This window comes from Pseudopodoces humilis, chromosome 4, assembly GCF_049639895.1.
Source record: "Pseudopodoces humilis isolate 2021_Gansu_Grassland_sample_001 chromosome 4, ASM4963989v1, whole genome shotgun sequence".
Lineage (NCBI taxonomy): Eukaryota > Metazoa > Chordata > Aves > Passeriformes > Paridae > Pseudopodoces > Pseudopodoces humilis.
In genome coordinates, this window is record NC_142203.1 from 66,262,967 (window position 1) to 66,284,501 (window position 21,535).

Here is a 21,535-nt window from a genome sequence, read left to right on the forward strand (position 1 = left end):
TAAAGCTATTCTCACCAGTTTTGCCAGGCTGTTAGCAATGATTTCCTTGCCCAACTTAGAGAGATGGATCCCCTCTCTTCCTAGCAGTCTTTCCTCTCAAAAGAGGATCTGTGACTAGGAAAAGCAAATCCCTGTGGCTGACAGCAGCTGCACAACCACCTGTTGACCTGCAGAACCTATCCACTCCTCATCAAGCCCATCCACCAGCAGAAGCAAGGAAAGTAAATACTTGGACCCCTCACGCTTTTGGCTCCAGGTCTCTGGCAGTATCCTTGGTGTCCACAGAGAGAAAAATAGCAGGGATATTAGTACAAGGGCTGGACAAGCTCTGGACTCAACCTCCAGCATGCAGCAAACCTTCCTGGCTAGTGTGTGAGGTCAGCTGATGGAAGTTCCATCTCCTGCAGGATAAATTCTCCCACTGCTATCCCCAGCTGTTCCTCCTGGTGCTCTGGGGTGGTTTGCACTTCACCTGCTCAGATGTTTTCTTACACAGTGCTAGAGCACTCACCTGCTACCACCACAATGAACCTGTTCTGCAGCTGTGGTTCAGCAGGAGGAGCACACACCTTCCTTTTCCTCACAGAAGTCACCAGCTGCCAGTCACCTCCTTTTCCTATCTCAACATTTCTGCCTGCCCCTTCCTCAGCACAGCTGTGGGTCCAGGTTCCTGTATCTGCAGTGTGTCAGAGGAGGTCCAATGTACAGACCTCATTCTGCAGCAGCTTGATTTGATAACACAGCCCCTCCATGATCACACACCTTCATAGGCAAAGCTACCACCTCCCCCTGATGAAGATACTCCAATCAGTCTGAGACAGGGAGAATTGACTCACTGGAGAGAAATTCAGGCTGAGGCCTCTGATACTCTGGGCTGTTGTTCCAGTGGATACTGGGTATCATGCCCTGTCATGCATCCCCCATCTTTGCTGAGCACATATAAACTGTCTCATCACAGTTTCCAATCACTTCTTGCACCTACTGAAGTGTGTCTTTACTAAATGCACCTCTCCAATCACCTGCAGACAAGAGCTCAAAGCACCCTTTTATTGGGAAGAATTGAGAATACTTGTTATAAGGTGCTAGAGCTTGCTAGAAATAAATCCTTCTGAAGCCATTTTTCCCAGCAAGAGCAGGCACTCTAAGAATTACCTAGGTTTTCCAATGATCCCAGAAACTCCTAAAAGATCTAGAAGTCCTAGAAACAGAGCTCAAAAACTGCTGTGCAAAACTGCTTTTTGTTGGCTGCCTTTATTTGCTATGCTCAACCTGCTCTCCTACAGTTTGGTGGGACTTGAGATAGGAAAGGGTGTGAATACATTAGAAGTTCAAAGAACATAAAAACAAGAGGTTCAGAAGAAGCAGGAGGATTTTATACAGCCTAGAGGTACTTGTGCACCATGTGTCTTGAGGTACATGTGCACCATGGTCTGACAAAATACAGCATAAGCCAACCTCATGAATTGCATCATCAATGTATGAAAGTTCACAGATATGCACAAGATTTTTCAACTTCCCATTTTGCAGTTCTTCTCGATTATAGATATTATCTCAGATTACCTGTAAATTTATAAAATCTCATATGATTTTCTGCCCGAGCCCCTCTCAGAGCCTCATAATGTTTCTCCAAAATTTTCATTTTAGTGAAAATATTACAGTCACCACCAGAACACAACTCTGTATTCCTTACTCTACACCGATCATGGGCAGACTGCCACTATTCCCAATCTTACAGACATCCTTGAAAGGCATTTTGAACCTCTGGTCTAACAAGGTACTTTTGTAGTTACAATTAAAATGTATAATTTTCTTGAGCTGTGATCAGTCTCTCTGGAAATAAAAAATCAATTCATGCATCAAACATATTTAGCTTTTGAATTCCTGTAAAAATATTTTAAATCTCAATAAATTCTACCTTGCACTAGCAAATCCTAGCTGAGAAAATAGATATTTTATCTACTTTATGGAAGAGACTTGTAACTTTATATAGGAGACCAAATGTTATCCATATGTACTAACCTGTTCTGTGAAAATTGTTTAAAGTCATCCTGAAGACCATATTTGTGGAGAAGTTCTCCTAGGAGGTAGCCAGTAGAAAAGTCTTCTGGAAATGATCCTGGAACTAAGTTTGGGGGTTCCATGGTTTTTTGGGTTTTTAAAATAAAATAATTAAAGGAATCCAAAGGTTAATTTTAATAAAACTTGTTATTGTGTTTATAACAAAACTAAATCCAAGGTTTAGTAAATAATTAAAAGAAATTTTAGGACACTGATCTAGCAGTAATAGTTTTCAAATCACAAATAATTATACATTCTGTGCAGTCATTCTGCAACATCAGCTTTACATAGTAATTTCTAATTTTCAGTGTTAAAATGAAAGCATCATCATAATTGTCACAGAGATTGTGAAAATATTTATAAACTATAATTACTAAATTTTCCATACAAAATGCAAATGAAAAAAAAAAAAAAAGCAAGCTAGCTCTAATGTGCTCCTCTTCATACAACCAAAGAATAACAGAATATGCTGAGTTGGAAGGGACACATCAGAATTTCGTCCGACTCTTGCACCTGCACGGCAAACCCCAAGAGTCACACACCACATGCCTGACAGCATTTTCCAAACACTTCTGGACCTCTGTCAGGCTGGTGCTGTGACCACTGCCTTGGGGAGCCTGCTCCTATGCCCAACCACCATCTGGGGAAAAAACCTTTTCCTAATATTCAACTTAAACCTCCAATGACACAGCTTCAAGCTATTCCCTTCGGTCCTGTCACTGTCACCCCAGAGAAGAGATCAGTGAGATCCCCTCCTCTTCCCCTCATGAAGGAGTAACTTCAGTGAGGTGTCCCATCAGTCTCCTCCAGAATGAACAGACCAAGCGACCTCAGTCACTCCTCACAGGGCTTCCCCTTCAGACCCTTCACCATCCTCATGGACCTCCTTTGGACACTCTCTAATGGTTTAATATGTTTCTTATACTGTGGCACCCCAAACTGCCCCCAGCACTTGAGGTGAGGCTGCCCCAGCTCAGAGCAGAGCAGGACAATCCCCTCCTTTGCCTGGCTGGTGATGCTGTCCCTGATGCCCCCAGGACAGGGCTGGCCCTCCTGGCTCTCAGAGCACTGCTGGCTCGTGTTCAACTTGCCATTGACCCACAGCCCCAGGTCTCTTTCCCCAGCACAGTTTTCCCAGCATCTCCTTCCCCAGTCTATACACACAACAAGGGTTGCCCCACCCCAGATGCAGAACTTGGTGTCTTGTTAAACTTCATGCAGTTGGCAATTGCCCGTCTAATTTTTCTGACGGTTTTGCTGCATCCTTGTAGAACAAATGCTGTTCCAACGTCAGCATAACACCTACCATTCAAAACAAAGCACTTTCCAAACATATTAAACTAGTTTTTATTCTCTGGAGTCCTGATTAGCAGTTTTAGTTTGAGCACCTTCCATCTCCTGAGAGCACCTGCTCCTTGAGGAGAATTAACTTCAGGTTGAAAATTCTCAGGCATATATTGTCCAGGAAGGTGGTGGAGTCACCACCCCTGGAGGTGTACAAGAGGTGTCTAGATCTGGCGCTGGGTGATGTGCTTTAGTGGTTCAGGGGGCTACAGAGGCACTGCTGGCTGCATGGTTGGACTGGATGGTCCTGAAGGTCTCCTCCAACTCTGACGAATCTACGATTCTGTAGTCCCTGCCTTGCAGATGAAGATTAAAAATGTACCTGTGGAGGCACGTGGCCGCAGCAAGGGAGCGGGCCGCGGGAACCCCTTGCACGACGGCCCGACCCTGACCCCGTTGACCCCGCTGCCCCAGCGGCCAGGCCCCGGCCGTCCCCGCATAGCGGGGCTCCACTCACCGATGCGCCGGGAGAGCTTCACGTCCTGGTTGAGCCACTCGCACAGGATGTGGGACATGGCGTGAAGCGCCCACGGCCGCCGCCGCCCGGCTCCGCGTCCCGTTGCCGCGGCGACCGCGGGCGGCGCCGGCGCGGCGGGGGCGGGGCGCGAGGCGGCGCGGGCGCGCAGGCGCGGCGGGCGGGCGGGCGCGCGGGTGTCCCCGGGCGCGGGGCAAGGTGAGCGCGCGGCGGGGCGGGGCGGCCCCGGGGGAGGTGCTGGGCGGGCGGGGGCTGGGGCGGGGTCGGCACGGGGGGGCCGGGCCCGGAGCCGGGGGGACGTGGACGGGTGCCGGGGGTCGATGCCCGCTCTGCCCGCTGCCTCGGAGCCCTGCGGGGCTGCCGGCGTGGAGCTGCCACCCCGCAGTGCTGCCTGCTCCGGCTGCGCGTTCCACGTGTATTTGTTTGAACAGCTACTTGCCTATTCCGCCCCGACCCCGGCGCGGTCCGTGTTTGCTCCATGAACTGGTGGGGGTGGTGCAGGGCGGAGACCGAAAGGCTGGGAATCAGGAAGAATTTGATCGCAGGAAGGGTGATTAGACACTGGGATGGGCTGCCCACGGAGGTGGTGGAGTCATCGTCCCTGGACGTGTTAAGAAAAGACTTAACGGATGTGGCACACCGTGCCATGGTCTGGTTGACCACGGCAGTGCTGGCTCACTGGTTGGACTCGATCACCTCAAGGATCTTTTCCAACGTGATTGATTGTTGTGATTCTACAAAGCGCAGTCTGGCGGGAGAAAGAGAATTAATCCAGGGTGATTTTCCCAAATGCGTTCTCATAGGAGCACACAGTATTACCGAGTTGGCGCCCTGTGGAAGGGGGAGGGAGAGCGGAGCAGTGCCGAGAAGAGCTCTGGCAGTCCGGAACGCGCGCTGCACACGCCGAGCGGAGTTTTCCAGCGGCGCCGCTGGTGTGAGACTCGGGAGTGTCCCTGTGCCAGACAGCTGCTCGTGCGGGAGCCGAGCCCGCTTCGGGCAAAGACAGTGTTTGCTCAGCTTTTGTTTGCATTAAGTCATCTTTGTTTTAGAATCACGCCGAAACAATCATGCGTGGTTCCACTTCTCTTATTTGAAACGTGTGTTATAAAACGCTACAGGATAGGGAAGAGAGCTACATGTGGAAAATGCACACGTATTTAAATTGGCCATTTTTTTTTTTCGTGGAAAAAATATTTTAACTACTCGTTTTCAAGTACCTTTCAGCAGAATTGGGAAGGATTATTTTTGCTACAAAAGGCAGGAACAAAATGGTCTGGTGGCTAATGACAGACAGACAACAAGCTAACGATAATTTTCAAAAGTGGTAGTTAACTTGGAATGTTACAGATTCTATTCCCTGAGAACAGAATTCTTCAGATTAAATCTGTGTGCTTTGACAGAGGGTGTGCTTTAAATAAAATTAAATCCTGAGAATAAGAATATAAATATATAACTGGCCACGCATTTATAAATCTTGAAAAGGTTAGTGTAGAGTCAGTGGCACATGAATGAGTGAAGTAACAGGAAATTTCAAGAGAGAGGAAGTACTTTTAGGGCAGATGTTTAAATTACTATTTCTGTTCTTCTAAGGATTTGAAGTTTTGAATGTATCTTAACTCATAAAAATACACACACTTGAGGGGAAGAAAGAAGTTCCATTTTTGATATTTTTATGATTGTAGTGGGTGAATCTATCATCAGAGTGTTTTTCTGGTCTGTCAGGCAAGAAAGAGCAAACATATGTTAGATTCATCATGGAATTTTTCCCATGGCACCAGAAATCAATGTATATGTATTTATGTTGATATACATTTAGGGGTTGCTGCAAGTAGTCATTAACAGAAGCTTATGTTAATTTAAAATGTGTAAACCAGAATTGATTTATATTAAGTATAGAACTTTCCATATCACCTCTGACTTTGAAAGGCTGGTACTTCCGGTATCTTTGATTTATTTTTTTCATGGAATGTATTCCTTCAAGTTCATGATCATAGTCAGTGAATTTCTAAGCACCTGATTTTCTTTAAAATTAACATGAATTTTTCTGTCTGCTGAGATGACATAATAAAATCTTGCTCACATAAGCTAGAACTATGAGAAAGATGTGGAATTTAATGTTTAAATTCAGTAGTGGCTTGCTGTTTCATCTAAATCAGTTTTAACAAATTAATGTAGCTTTCTTTATTCTGAGAAGTGATTGGATAATATATTAATCAAATTTTACTTAATTCTTTCCCTGAATTTAAGAACTTGGAAAGATGGCTGTGTTCTGCACTGTGAAATCAAAGTCCAGAGACCATTTAAAGGACAATAATTGCAGAAAACAAATAAAGTAAGTGTTTCCCTCTTTCTACCCTTGCTAAAAACACCAGTGTTTTTAAAGAATAAAACTGTTCACTTCCTGTGCTTTCAATTTTTAACATCTCTGCTAGGAATGCCTCTGGGCATTACAAACTGATTTTCACAGGACTCAGTACTTTGAATAATACAGATTTTGAATTATATATATTTTAGTCAGTAATATGGGGTTGTGGAATGCATATTAATTTTTCACTGAAGACTCTGTCTTTATTTTAAACTTAATGCATTTTGTTGTGGACTTGCTTTGAAAGAGGAGTGGGTGAATTTATGATAGTCAAAGCAATAGAGGACATCAAGCCGCAACCTGTTGAGCAGAAACTGAAGTGTCAGGGATCATCTGTTACATTTCATTCCTTTTATCCATCTGAAAGAAACTGCACATATGAAGAACAAAAAATTATGTAACCAAGCCTGTAGCTTTTTTTGGACATTAGTTTTGAATAACATGGACACAACAGTGGTATGCATGAAGAATAAAATGGCAAAATCCAGTTTTAAAGGTGAGTATCAGTAACGTTTATTATGAAAGGACAATGAAAATACTTCTAAATGTTCAAGATAATAAATTGAAAGGGGGATTAATTAGAAGGAATTACTGCAATTTAATACAACTAAGATTAAGAAAAGTCAAATGAAGCAGTACCTGAATTCTCGAATTAAATTGCATTTAGAGTGAAGCTGTGCCAACAGTAATAGCAGTAAGCTGATACAGAGTAATTAAAGAGTGCCTGGGTTCAGGAGTTTTATATATATATATATATATACTTTTTTTTTTTTTTTACTTGTAATGTTATGGTTTATATTATTTGCTAGTTTTTTTCTTTCCTGGGAAGTTACAAAGAGGCTAAATAGCCTCCACTTATCCTAGGGCTTCTTTTCACTCTTCCCTCTCAGTTTATTATTCGTTTTACTTCATGTTATTTGACTCACAGAATTACAGAATAGTCTGTGTTGAAAGCTGGATCCATAAGGATCATCAAGTCCAGCTCTTCAGAAAATAGAAATACTGGGTTTGAATCTGCAACCTTGGCATTATTAGCACTATTCTCTAACCACCTGAGCTAATATCCCTTCTTACAATGATCAAATGATCATGTCCTCTTTAAAATTTAGTTTTGAATTTATTTGCTCTTCACATACACTCTCTTTTGGGTCCTCATGTCTGTACTGAGGACAGAAAAGGTTTAAGCTCTAAACAAAAAGTCATGATCTTGAGGTTTGTGCTTACCACATATTTCCACAGGTGGTTGCTTGATGCTTTTCCGAGCTCCATGTCCCCTACTGGCCCCTAGAACAGTACGTGGAAGCTTGTCCTGTTAGCATGTGCTCCATTGCCGTACAGAACATTCCCCCTGCCGCCACAGAATATGGTGAAGGACTTTATGTATTGACATAAGCTAGTAAAATTAACTTTTCCTTTCATTAATACATGCAGACAGTTCTGAATTGCTGTAATGTTTAATATTGACAGTGGTTTGTAGTAAGGAGTTCCATAACTCAACCTGGCTTTGTGTGAAAAAATTAGATTACCCTTCATTATGCAAAAACTTGCATTGTTTTGTGTATTTTGAGATTGCATTCTCTGCTCTTGGTTTGGTTTTTTTTCAGCTCTCTAGCTGTGCTGTTATTTTTAAACAGGAACTTTAGGCATGTGACTTTCAGGTTGAACTGATGCTTCAAGTGCTATCTTGCTTCCAATAATTGTATAATAGGTGCGTTCTATATTATCATTTGCTGCCTATCTTTATTTTCTCTCAGTCTTGGTTGGGAGGTTGTGTCTCTGGAGAAATGTGGTTCCTATGGTATATTCTCATCTTTTTATTATCTGCATGAAGAGCACTAGGGTGAGTCTGCTGTACCAAATTCCTCCACTTCAAGTAGTTGCAGAACTAACATTTGGCAATACTAATAAGGCTACATACAGTACATATGCAAGATCTGCATGTACTGGTTAAATAATCTCTTTATGCTTAAAAAGTGTGTTCAGTACTGACAAGAATATATAAGGAGATTTGGAAAGTTGCAGGTGTGCTGTGTGCAGGAAAATATTGTGATTGGGTGCATTGTTTTCTGTACTGCAAAATGAATTATTAGTGTGTAGGCTCAGTTTGAGTAAATTTCAGTAAATTGCTGGGCAAGATTAAGGCAAGAGACGTGCAGAGAAGTTCTGACACTTTTAAGAGACAGGTCTAAGTACTTCCAGCGTGAGGAAATAGTGGAGTTCTGTGGCTGACTGTTGTGATTCTTTTTCGTACTGATAACCAAGGAACTTGCTGGCTGTTATCTGAGACAATATGGTTTCTTTTAGTTCAGTTATAGCAATTGCACATTTAGATCAAGAACTAAAGGATTTTTCAGCTTCAAGAAAGAATTCGTTATCTCCAATGTAATGTGATCGGCAGGAATTACAATCTACTATTACAGAGAGAGGAATATGATATGGAATAACATTTCAAATATTGATGCCAGTTGGCTTAATTTGTGAGACTACTTAAGAGACTTACTAAGGCAGATGGGAGTTTGATTTGGTTCTTGTTTGTTACTTTGGTTGTTTTTTAAAATGCCACTACTGACTGATTGAAAGTTTTTGGAGATATTTTACAGCTTTAAGGTAGACAGTGCTTCCTAACCATTTCAAGTACCAAAACAGTAAAATGCAGCATCAGAACAATAAAAGATGAGTGTAAATGATGGAAAGAAAGAACCAAACTGCCTTAAAAATTAAAAGATTAAAAATTCACATAAGCAAAATGAAAGGATGTAGTAAGCTCATTAGAACCTCTCTGAATAATGAGTACATACATGTCTTAAGGACATAGTAAATTACAGGAGAAATAGAGACTGGCATGTCGATACAGCTTTAAACAAGTGTGCAAAACAAAGAAGTGAGGAATTAAGGATGTTTTTATTTTGGGGATGTTGCTGTGGTTTCACTGAATTACATCACCCATTTCTAAGCATCTCCTTCTTAACAGTTTATTTTTGGGTTTATCACCACTTTCTTTCCTTTATGGTTATTTTTTTCTATCAGAATGTTCAGTGTTTTGGGTTGAGGATTATGCACTTCCGTAGTGGGATAATAGGTGTTTTGTTGGGAAAGCAGTAGACAAGGGATAAAAAGAGGTTGATGATTACAGACTGGAATTGAACAAAGATTCATTGAGGAATGTGACTGGTACAGGTAGCTAGCCAAGAAGAGAGTTCCATTAGGAATGGAACAAAGAGGATCAAGGCAAAACAAATTACTTTAGTTCTATGGCTTAAGTAACAGTCTTGAAATTCTGAGTCACTATATCTCTGTCTTAGGAAATTGTATGTAAAACATACTGTCAGAAGATGGTTTTAGTCAACCCCAGTAATTAAACATATCTACTCATGTCCGTGTCACAGTACAGTCAGAATTAAAATTATGTGAACATTTTTCTTGTAGACATTCTTTTATGTATAAAAGTTGTGTGCCTGGTGTAGATGAACGGAAGCTCTCTCCAGCTGGCTTTTTTTTAAGAAAAAAGAAGGCAGAAAAGTAGTAAGTAAAGTTCAGATGGTTCATTTTTGTCATGCACAATTTAATTCATTTTCTGGCATAGTGTTTCTGCAAGATAAAAATCCAGTTAATAAATCAGATTTTTCTAGGCAGCTACAAATTATAAGTATATAACTTTATGGATGGGTTACTTCATAAACCATGGTCTGAAGTATTTTGAGTAGTACTTAGAGTACACTCAAAGCCTCATCAGCTATTATTTTATCTTTGTTATTCAATAAATGCTTATTAACTGTGCACATTTGTCCTTTTACTGTGGTTTTTTGTCTAGCATTATTAAAGAATGTGTGTAATGTAACTAGAATCCACTTGGAGATTACTGAAATGCAACAGCTTTTTCTTTCAGAAATAGTATTGCTTTTGTGTACTAACAATTCAGTTATGTATTTAGAGTATAAAAATACAAATAGTGTGTCTGGTTTTGGCATAGAGAAGGAATTCAAGTAAGCATAATGTAACCAAGTGATCTGGAATTTGGCTAGCATTCTAAGAACAAATGCCAGCACTTAAAAGCCTTGGATAGTTCTTTCTTGTTATGTTGAAAGGGAACATCGGTCAAGCATCCTCCACATTGGAAGCATTCCTGGTAAAACATCAGGTTTTCAACATTGTTCTTTAATACACAGTACTTAGCTAATTAGGGTAAATCTGATGATGTAAATAGTTGAAGTGATTTATTTTGATGTAGCTAGACAAAGGAGAAGTTCTAGGCTAAAATGGCCAGTTGCTTCTTTTAATAAAAAATAAATGATACATCATGGCACGATAATGCTAGTACACAGAATATAACTTCATTTCTACAATAATGATCTATTTTTCAAGTTGCTCTTTTCTCTCCTCTTATGCCAGTATAATTTTGCTCTCAGGCTGATTCCAATAGATGTTTTCTTTTCTTTTTGATCCAATAGAGGTTTTTTTTCTTCTTGAGTGTAGGAGTTGCTGATAATGACAGGGATAGTATTGTGCTTCTGCTTAATGGCTATAGAAATACAATTTTAACAAAACTTTGAATTATTCATAAGCAGTTTCTCTGACTAGAAGAATTAAACAGGAATAAACAGCCTGCCTTAAAATAAGTGAAATTCTATAAAAAAGTTTAATTTAATATAGAATGTCTGAGCACAGTCCCTAGTGAACGATGAAAAAGAAGCCATCCAATTGCTTGTGTTTTGCAGTGTGGCACAGATAAGCATTTTAAACAAGTTACAGAAATTTAGCAACTTGTGTGGGGAGGTATTGACTGCCTTTCTGTTACTGATGGATCACTTCAAATCATGAAACAGTGTAGAAAATTCTCTGATTAAATCAGTAGTAAAAACACACTAAAACAGTGTGCTACTCTGCCTCTGATTTTCTCCAGCTGTCTTACTCATTCCTGTTTCCAGCTCTTTTGGCTCTGTTGATTCTTATTCTCTCCTGCAATCAGAATTATTTTTACACATATATTCCTTGAGTCTTCACATCTGATGATGTGTCTTTCTTCTCCTTTTCATCTACTGCCCCAACCCTTCTGTCCTGCCAAGGATTATATATGCAATTTTTTTTGAAAGTAATTTACACACATTCTGAATTATGTTTTGTGTCAGATTTCTAAAGGAACAACATTAACCATTCTCTTTTCATTCTCCAGAGTGATGGTAGAAACTGTTAGAATTGTTCTTTAGGTTCAATGGCAAAAATTTATCCCTTTTGTTCATTTGAGTCACGTGGAATGTGGTAGAATCAAAACAGCTTCAGTACCTTTCCTGCAGGTACTTTGTAAGCTCTTGGTCCCTGCCATCTGGACAGATGTCTGACATCAGTCTTTGCAGATTACGGTTTTGAAATTCTTTCCCCTGAGGGATGATAGATGTTCTTCTTCATCCCAGAGAAATGTTGTATGAATGAGATTTGAAATAAAAACCTAAGAAAATCATGTTTGGGCTGTCAAGCATACACAAAAGCAGATGGTGAATACACCAGCTCTAAAAAAAACTTATGACTGGCAAGATTATGTTTGCTAAATACCTTAGAAAACCATTGATCATGTACCTTCAAATCTGTGTCATTATGCCCATGTTCATATGTAGGTTGTGCATAATTCTGAACATAAGCTGTAAGTTGTAAGTCATTGTACACTGTTTATATTCAAAGTCTAGCACATCTTGGTTTGCCCTTGAGTTTCAGAAGCTGTTTTTTTCACCTCAGGATCAGCTAGTTGTCAGTCTGTTTGTCTTTTTATGCAGAATGAGTGCTGCCAAAGAAATGATATCAATTACAAGGTTTTTAAGCAGGAGAGGAGCAGCATATGTCAGAATGAATCATTAACAATAGTCAGAATGAACTCTTTTCTTCCCGCCTGTTCTGGAAAGCTTACCGAATTTGAAGTATCCTTAATCTGGGCATATACTCAGGTAGACCCTTATTCATTGTCCGTAAAGAGGTGACTCTTTGTTCTTTTCAGTGGTAGTTATTGATAGCAAAGGTGGTTTTATTCCTCTTGCATCTGTTGCACATATACACATATACACATATACACATATACACATATACACATATACACATATACACATATACACATATACACATATACACATATACACATATACACATATACACATATACACATATACACATATACACATATACACATATACACATATACACATATACACATATACACATTACTGTTGCATCTCTTTGGCAATAACTGATACAGATGCTCAGGCTGCACTATTCAAAACAGCTGTTTCAGCTGCAGTTAAAATAGTGGGTGCCTACTGGTATTAGACATTCTCTAATACAAACACTAATGAGTTACTAGTAGAATTTCTTCTTTCTTTGTAATTCTGTTGAACAATGGAGGATTTTAAATTTAGGAAAATATAGCCTTGAGTAGAATTCTTGCTGCTCATAACAGTTTAATAATTTTTTCTTTCCTTTCCATTTTAAAAATTAGATTTTTTACATTATCTGTGGCAAGAATTCTCTTGCATGGTAATTAATAAGATGTGTAAGTGAAGTCAATTTAATCTGTCTTTTGGTCAGTTTACCAAAATGCTGGATAGCAGCATAAATTTCTTTCATTAAAGCTGATACCTGCTGCAGAGACATGATCAATACATGCTGCACAAATCAGAAGAATCTTACTGGAACAGAATAGCCCTGGTCCTCCACTTTGAGAAATATGTCTTTCCAAGATTTATGTGTACATTTTTGTTTTCTGTGAGCATATAATGCATTATCATTGTATTTGGAATAAGAAAAGGAGCAAAGCTATAAAAGGCAAGCACAACTAAACTTACTTTAAATCAATTAAATTCTGTGATTTGGTTTGAATTTTTAATAGAATAATGTGTGGTGTTGATTAAATGGGCCAGGTAAAGCACAGGAAAATGGTTCTAAGTTTGAAACAAGAAATAAGTGTATCTGACAGATTTTACAGCTAATAGAGAGTCAAATTAGTCCCATATTTGTGTATAGGTTATGTAAATAAAATTTAGTAGTACACTGCATAATATGAGGCATGGAACATAAGATGCATGTAATTCTGTTTATGGAGCTACACAGCTGCTGCTTGTAATTAGCTGCCTAGGGAACCTCTGTTCAACAATCCTTTTTAATGAGTGTGTTTAACAGTTTGGGTTCCATGATAAGAGAAGAACCAGATATAGAATGTCAAATATAACTAAAATTCAAATAAATGAACAAAAATTAGGTATAAATTGTATATGGGTGTGCAAGCACATATGTACATGCTTTTAAAAGATTTTCTGAAAACATAGTGATTTTGAAAGCTCTTTTGCAAACACAGTGTTCAGTGTTTCAAATGATAAATAAAAAATAGTAATTGATTTCTTACTGCTGCAGTGTAGTTTCTTTCCCATAAAATTACTTATTACAATAGAAAATAAAATAATTAACTTTTCCCCTGAATTTCACATGTGATTCACAGTTTTAATGTTTAATGATATTTTTCTTTCATCATGATATTGTTGAAATTTAAATAACTAGAAAAATACAACTTCTTTAAACATTTTCTGGATCACTTCTAACTGAAATACTCTATTCTCTTCTTTGTTGTTGTCCAGTTCTATGTATTGTTTGGATTTGTTTGTGCAAGAGGAAGACAACTAACTATAGCATTTTTATTTAATATCTCTAGCTTATTCCTCTTGAAACAGGGGAGGTAACATTGCTTTCCTCATGAGAGTTTTTGACACTTAGATGATTTGTTTCTATTGTCCCCTTCACTTCTGTTTTAATGAGCTACTACTTCCAGACTTTTTAGTAAGATTAAAGTAGGTACTTCAATCCTGTGTGTAACATCAACATGTAGAACAGCATCTCCCAAGAGTATAGTTTTTCAGTAATTATAACTTCTTGTTTTGTTGAACCCTGTAATTTATTATACTCTATGTCTGAATTACACAACAGAAACTTTTAAATATGGTTAGTTTTTTCCATTCATCTTTATAGCATTTGTTTTCTTTAACATATCCCCATCAGTGAGGAAGACTTTGTTGTTGATAATTCGTTTTCAGGGAGGATCCCTTAGACTGTTCAAAGTATGCAGGTGTGGTTCAGCCATGGTTTATGATGCCGTGAATTGTAATGTGGAATTTAACAGGCAGAAAAAACTGCATGTTTTGCAAGGTGATAAACTGCAGGAAATTCAGGACAAATAATGGAAGAATAAATGATGTAATTACTAAATAATGGAGATGTCACATCTGTATAAGGAGTTAGTTAATTGTAATTACAGCTTGGTTTAGGAAGGGATATTTGGAGATATTTATGTTACATAAAAGAGAAAACAGTTTGGAGGAACCTTTTAGTTTTAATCCAAAACCAGTCATAATCAGTAAAATACGTATGATAGAGACATAAGATGAATGATAATGCTTAGGAAAAATTCTTACAGAATTCTGTTGATCTGTTGAGAGTTCTCTTGTCCACTCACTTTGTAACAGTCTGGGCTAAGGTGTAGTGGCCATAACCTTTAAGCATGCCATTTAGAAATTTATTCTGACTTGGAATGGTGAACCATATTTTACACTTTTTGAAAGTTAATCCTATAATAAGACACTGCAGCATCCCAATTCTGCTGATGAGAAGGTTACAGTTGTTCTCTTCATCCTCTGTGATGCTGACCCTGTCCAGCTGGTGTCTTGTTGGACTCTGGAACTATTTTCATGTAGTTGAAAGACTAGTCTCAGTTTCTAAGCTCATTTTCAGAGTTGAAGTATGTCTTGGGTTGCATACCAAGACAAGCATAAAGCAATAAAAGGGAGAAATTGAGATAGAGCAAAAATCTAAATTATTTAATTTCTTCTTTTCCATGAATTGTATTTGTATGGGTCAAGAAGTTTTTAAGACAACTCTAGATACTAGGCTATACTATTCCTTTTGCAAGCTTTATTTATCCTTATGTTTTAGATAATTAGGTGTAGTGTGCATTCCACATAGAGTCCCTTTGTTGCCCTGAAACCTAAAGCCTTCTGATAATGTTTTCTTAGTTTTAGTTACTTTCCCATGAAAGTTCTATAAACATAAGTTGTTTACACATTCCTTCTAAGAAACATCTTTTGATGGACGTTTCACATGACCAGTGTGCTTGGGAAAGCGGTAACTTAATTACCCAATCCCTGGTCATTGTCAAGAATCTATAAATACTGGAGTCAGAGAACAAAGTTCTTCTTTTTCCTGTCCTAACACTGAGAAGGGTTCACGTGAATCATTTTGTGTCCTTCAGCAACATTCGTTTGCATTTTTAATGCTGTAGTTGTAATCATAATTCTCTGGAATAGTGTTTCAAAACAAACAGAGTATTAATTCAAACCCTGTGCAGTGAAAGAGCGAAACTGCTAAACACAAAAAATAGTAGAAAACCCACTGTCATTCTTACAGAAGTTCCATTTTAGACCCTAGCTGGCTGTTCTTAATATTTCTCTGGCCTCTGCTTTCTGTTATGATCCTGTCTTCCTTCTCCCTACTCAGCTAATACTATTATAATTTTTACTGTCAACTGTTCATTGAGCTTGCAAGTATCCAGGAAGCATGCTAGCTTTATTTCTACCAGCTTTTGTTTTCACTTATGCAAGACATGCATATTGTCCTTCACATTTCTTTCTGTTATCCCTAGTCTTCCGAAGTTGTCTATTTCCTCACTGAAGAGAAGACTTTTTTTTTTCTGCTTTACTCAGCTGAGATTTCTTTTCACATGTGTTTCATATCTCAGAGATACTAGAAGACCAAAAACTCTTACATAAGTTAATCAGACTGTAAAACTAATTCATTTTCCACAAGTTTCATATCAGAGGTGCCTGGATATGGCACTTGGGGTGATAATGGTGACGCTCTGTTGACAGTTGGACTGGATGGTCTTGAAGGTCTCTTCCAACCCTGATGATTGTGTGATGTACCAGTTCTACATCAGATCATGGCAATGTTAGTAAAAATCTTATCTGAATATATAGGATACCTCTGCCCTACAATTACAGAGTCCAGCAAATCCTATCACTAGCTCCTTAACAATCTGCTGATCTACAAAAGCCAGAAAAAAAAATATTTACAACGAAAAAATCATGTGTAATGCTTAATTTGGTGATCAAAGAAGTTAAACCTAAGGTCCAAAAATTCCATGCTTATGATTTGGTGGAGCATTGTCATTACTGACAGCTTAAAAATGCAGGTATATCACAGTTACAATTCTGTTAAGATAAACAGAAATTTGCAAACTGCTTAGTGGACCCAAATTTATCACAGTCAAAAACGACTGATGTATGATAAGCACTTTCGTTATGTAATATGAAACACATGCATTCTGGACTGCTGGCACATTGAAAGCTTGGAAACATTTAAAGACCTTCAAGCCAGCAAGTATGTAAAGCAGTAAGATAAAATCATTAATAATCAAGTTCAGGATAGAGATTACACAACCAATAATGAAGCAATTCTCATTAAAGCAGTTTTTCTGGATAGGACGTGCCTCACAGAAAAGGAATGCCACTTTCCCAGAGAATGTCATCAATGGCTAGTGACCCTGAACATCAGATTGGAGAAAAAGGTTCTGATTAAGTCTCTTCGGGGGAAAAAAAAAAATCTAGAAAATCACCATTTTTTTCTAGAATCTTAGATGTGAAGCTGTGTGGAAAAAGAAAAATCAGTAAAACAATAAAATAGATGAAGCACAGGACTTCTAGTTCAGAGTCCATTCATAAGAAATAAAAAAATAAAGTGTTTTGAGAAAGAAAAGAGAATTAAATGAAGTGAGTTCTATTTGTTTAACTGGAGAACGTTGATATATTTCCTTGCTCAATCCTTAAAATTTCAGTAACCTAAAAATCTAAAAAAGGATTTCATGATGGATTAGTTTAATGGAAAAATGACCATATATACCGTATCCATATCCCAGTGACACAGAGGCTTAAAGTGACCTTGTTCTTCATACTTCAGTAATATACTTGTTTATACTGTCAGGGCACTTGTGCAGAACAGATATATAGTAATTGATTGTTGAGAAACAGTGTTATCTACTTAAAAGCATTTATTTTTTCTTCTAATATTTTGCCTACAGTACGGTAACACTGAATGTGAAGGTTTGCTTTCTATCAAGTTGTAAACTTGGGAAATTTTTTTCATATATGTGAACAGTTTTATTTCTGTTCTTATACTGCTTAGTAGTTTTTTATTTACAATTTAAAATTGGGTATAATATGAAATTCTGTCTTTTTGGATTATGGGGATTTTTTCTTGCTTGCTCATTATTTAATCCATTTCATGCACTTTTTTAAAAGAAAATAAGATAAAATGCTGTTACACAAAACAGTAGTCCTTGCAATAAAATGACAGCTGCTAGGAACTAGGAACCAGTCTGACTTGACATTGTGATCAATATGCTGGATCTCATTTCTGACAGGTGTGGTACTTTCATTGCTTGTATAGGCAGATTATATGTTTAAATGATGTAGAAAATTATACATTGTAATTTATAGTTATTGCTAGTAATTACTGTTTATTGCGTTGTCATGACTCAGAAATCCATTTATGATAGGAGTTAAATACAGAATATGCTGGTGCCTGAGAACATGTGTGAGGTGAAGGTTAAGCCATATTTTCTAATTTGTTGTTTCTTTCTTAGTTTAGCATTTGACTTTTAGCATGTTTTATTTGATAGCAGCTCGTTAGTTGATGTAACTTGGGACTAATTCTCAGTGTGCTATGCACAGCTGGATAGTGAGCTATCCATTTATTTTATTGTCCCAAAAAAATAGGGTGTAGTCTGTTTTTTAACTGAGGGATAATCTCCAAAATCACAACATCTTAAACTAGCGTTGTAGCAGAGACCATATATTTGTTGTTGCCTAAACTGTGCTGCTTTGTTGATCTTGCCCATCAACCTTTTAGTTGTTTAATATGTTTGTTACAATTTCATAGCTCCATAGAATGGTTTAGGATGGAAGGGACCTTAAAGACCATTTAGTTCCAGCCCCTTGCAACTGAATTATTTCGCAGCATTAGAAGTGGATATGGTGTTACCATCTTTTTCTTTAATTCAATTTAGATTGTAAGTTGTTTTCATAGAAGATGTTAAACTATTAAGACAATCATCCATCTAGTCCTCTCCTGTCACTTTTTGTGTATTATCTATTTCTCACTTTGATCCTATTTTGGTCAGTCTGAAAGGGTATTTTTTACCTTATACAGTCTTTAAAATTTTACCTATGCTTTTGCTGGTAAATTACTTTTTGTATATACATAAGTTTCTTAATTTCCTTTGAATGTTTTTAGATGAAGTGATAAATTAAATATTATTATGAATAGATATGGTTTTACATTGTTTTGGTATATTGTTTTCTTGGTTGCTTTTTGTTTACTTTTCTGTAATGGGAAGTTCATAAACCCCCGGTTTTTTTCAAGAATATCAGTTCTTTTGCACACCTACCAATACATTCTGGAAGCAGATGATGTGATTATAAAGGCACATGCATGTTTTCATGATGGTGGTATTTTTTTTAACCTTGATATATCACATATGTAAATGTTTTCAATATTTCAGAATAAATTTTAGTGAATATATCTATTTTTATGTCTATGTGTATCTATGTCTATGTAGACGTATGTTATTCATGTATGCATACATAGTATTATATCTTTTATATTAAGATGTCTCATTATGAATCTGTAGCTTAGTGTTGTGAGGAAATACTCACCATTACTAGTCTACTGTTGCAAATGAATGTTTTATGTTGCTCAAAGAATCACTAGCAAAGGTGGTGGCCAAGGCAGGTTTCATATTTAAGTGAAGGTGCAACAAAGTTCATCAGCAAGTTTCATTCTACTTGATGGTTAAAGCACAGGAAAAAATGGACTAGAACCTAAAATCAATCAACCTAAAACTAAAACCAACCAAAAATTATCTACGTGTAGGCTGGGGATAGAAAAAGGGCAAGGATAGGAAAGGATGAAGGATAAAAATGATTAAGAGAGACAGTCCTGTAGGGTCACCAGGTTTGGACTAGACCACTTGGCCCAGATTTGACCAATAATTTAGGTCAATTTCAGCACTTAAACTTAATAGCACGTTTAATTGCTAAAAGCACTCTTTACTGGGTTAGGAACTGGCTGGGGGAGATCGGGCCCAGAGAGTGGTGGTGAACAGTGCTGTATCCAGCTGTCGGCCAGTCACAAGTGGTGTTCCTCAGGGGTCTGTGCTGGGGCCAGTTCTGTTCAGTATTTTTATTGATGACATGAATGAGGGTATTGAGTCTTTCATTAGTAAATTTGCAGTTGACACTAAGCTGGGAGTGTGTGTCGATCTGTTGGAAGGTAGGAGGGCTCTGCAGAGAGACCTAGAATGGTTGGATGCTTGGGCAGAGTCCAATAAGATTACATTTAAAAAGTTCAAATGCTGAGTCCTTCATTTTGGCCACAATAACCCCCTGCAACACTGTAGTCTGGGGATGGCGCGGCTGGACAGTGCCTAGGTGGAAAGGGACCTGGGGGTGGGTACTGGTGACAGCTGGCTGAACATAAGACAGCAGTGTGCTCTGGTGGCCAAGAAGGCCAAGGGCATCCTGGCCTGTATCAGAAATAGCATGGCCTGCAGGAGCAGGGAGGTCATTCTCCCCCTGTACTTAGCATGGCTGAGGCTGCACCTTGAGTTCTGTGTCCAGTTCTGGCCCCTCAGTTCAGGAAGGACGTTGAGACGCTTGAGCACGTCCAGAGGAAGCAACGAGGCTGGTGAGGGGCTTGGAACACAAACCCTGTGAGGAACAACTGAGGGAGCTGGGGTTGTTTAGCCTGGAGAAAAGGAGACTCAGAGGTGACCTTATCACTCTCTACAACTTCCTGAGAGGTGGGTGTGGACGGGTGGGGGATGGTCTCTTTCTCCAGGCAGCAACTGAGAGAACAAGAGGACACATCCTCAAGCTGCACCAAGGGTTGGATATTAGGAAAGTTTTTTACAGAAAGGGTGATAAAGTACTGGAATGGTTTGCCTGGGGGGATAGTTGAGTCACCATCCCTGGATGTGTTTAGAAGACTGGATGTAGCACTTGGAGCCACGGTCTAGTTGAAGTGTTAGGGCTGGGTTGGACTCGATGATCTTGGAGGTCTCTTCCAACCTAGTCATTCTGTGATTCTGTGATTGATATTTAAATAATCTATCAAAAGATTCTATATAATTTACTGTAAGCACAACAGTAATTCGCCTCCTAACTTCCTTAAAAAGGAAGTTGCTTTCCTTACAAAGGCCTAACTTCCTTACAAACCTAAATCACTTAACAATCTTAGAGCAATGTTCATATTACATTTGCTTTAGCTTATTCACACTTGCACACTGAAGGTGTATGTACAAGGTAATCACTTAGGAAAAATTTCTCCCAAGGTCAGGGAAATACTCACATTGGATACTTTTGCATCTTCTCAGCAGGCTGAGCCTCGAGGAGTGGGGTTATTAGTCCAGGATCCATTGTCGTTTTTCACTGGTCTTCCAAGTACTCAGCAAACTTGGTGAGAGGTGGTCCAATCAGAAGAATTTGCTGATCACAGACCACTGCAGGCCAGAAGAGCTCAGAATTGGTTCTGGGGTTGCAGAAGACCTCTAAGATCATCAACTTCAACCTCTTACTGGTCACCAACTTATTAATAGACCTATGACACTTAGTGCCACATCCAATTGTTTCTTTAACACCTTCAGGGATGGTGACTCCACAAACTCCCTGGATAGTTCATTCCAGTGAATTCCAGTCTAACAATCTGTTCTGAGAAGAAATTCCTTCTTAAAGGAAAGGTCTGCTTAGGACCACTGTTTCTAGGGTGACAAGAGAATTGGCTGAAGTCATAATAATCTTCAATATTGGCCACCATTCAGGTTAGTAACTTCAGTTTCAAAAATGTTGTTCCACTGAAGTTGTTATTCAGACAAGCAAAATAAGTTTCCAAAGTGGTTTGTGCTAGATAGCACAAGTTCTTGGGAGCAGCCAGTATTTCTAATAAGTTCAAGAGCTTAGTCCAGGTGCTGTTTGTCAAGGCTGAGGTCTAATGAGCATTTCTGAGATCACAGTGCAGCCCGAGGGGCAGGGAGCAGGGGGAATGCACCACCACACTTACTCAGTGTTTTTTGCTTACTGCATAGAACATATTTTAAAATATACATTTTAAAAAATGAAAATGGGAATGACATGCAACTTGCAATTGCTTTTCTTGGCCCTGAGGGAAAATCGGTATCTTCAGTTTAGCAGTAGTTACTGTCAAAAGACGAAAGAGCA

General features: G+C 38.6%; 1 protein-coding gene, 1 long non-coding RNA gene and 1 pseudogene across 2 annotated transcripts in view; 2 read left to right on the forward strand and 1 right to left on the reverse strand.

Moving 5' to 3' along the window:
• SPEF2 (sperm flagellar and cilia associated 2) overlaps positions 1-3,953 on the reverse strand; it is a 74,869-nt gene extending 70,916 nt beyond the window's left edge. Inside the window, exons 1-2 of the mRNA XM_088054364.1 lie at positions 3,860-3,953; positions 2,020-2,122 (exon numbers count right to left, since the gene is read on the reverse strand). Coding sequence (XP_087910490.1) covers positions 2,020-2,122; positions 3,860-3,917 — 161 coding nt within the window. The 5' untranslated portion in view covers positions 3,918-3,953. The remainder of the gene's footprint in view (positions 1-2,019; positions 2,123-3,859) is intronic.
• Positions 3,954-6,121: 2,168 nt separating this feature from the next.
• LOC106628425 (uncharacterized) overlaps positions 6,122-21,535 on the forward strand; it is a 32,937-nt gene continuing 17,523 nt past the window's right edge. Inside the window, exon 1 of the long non-coding RNA XR_001331809.2 lies at positions 6,122-6,209. This is a non-coding gene — a long non-coding RNA (uncharacterized LOC106628425). The remainder of the gene's footprint in view (positions 6,210-21,535) is intronic.
• Positions 6,684-20,337, forward strand: LOC148184523 (uncharacterized; annotated as a pseudogene).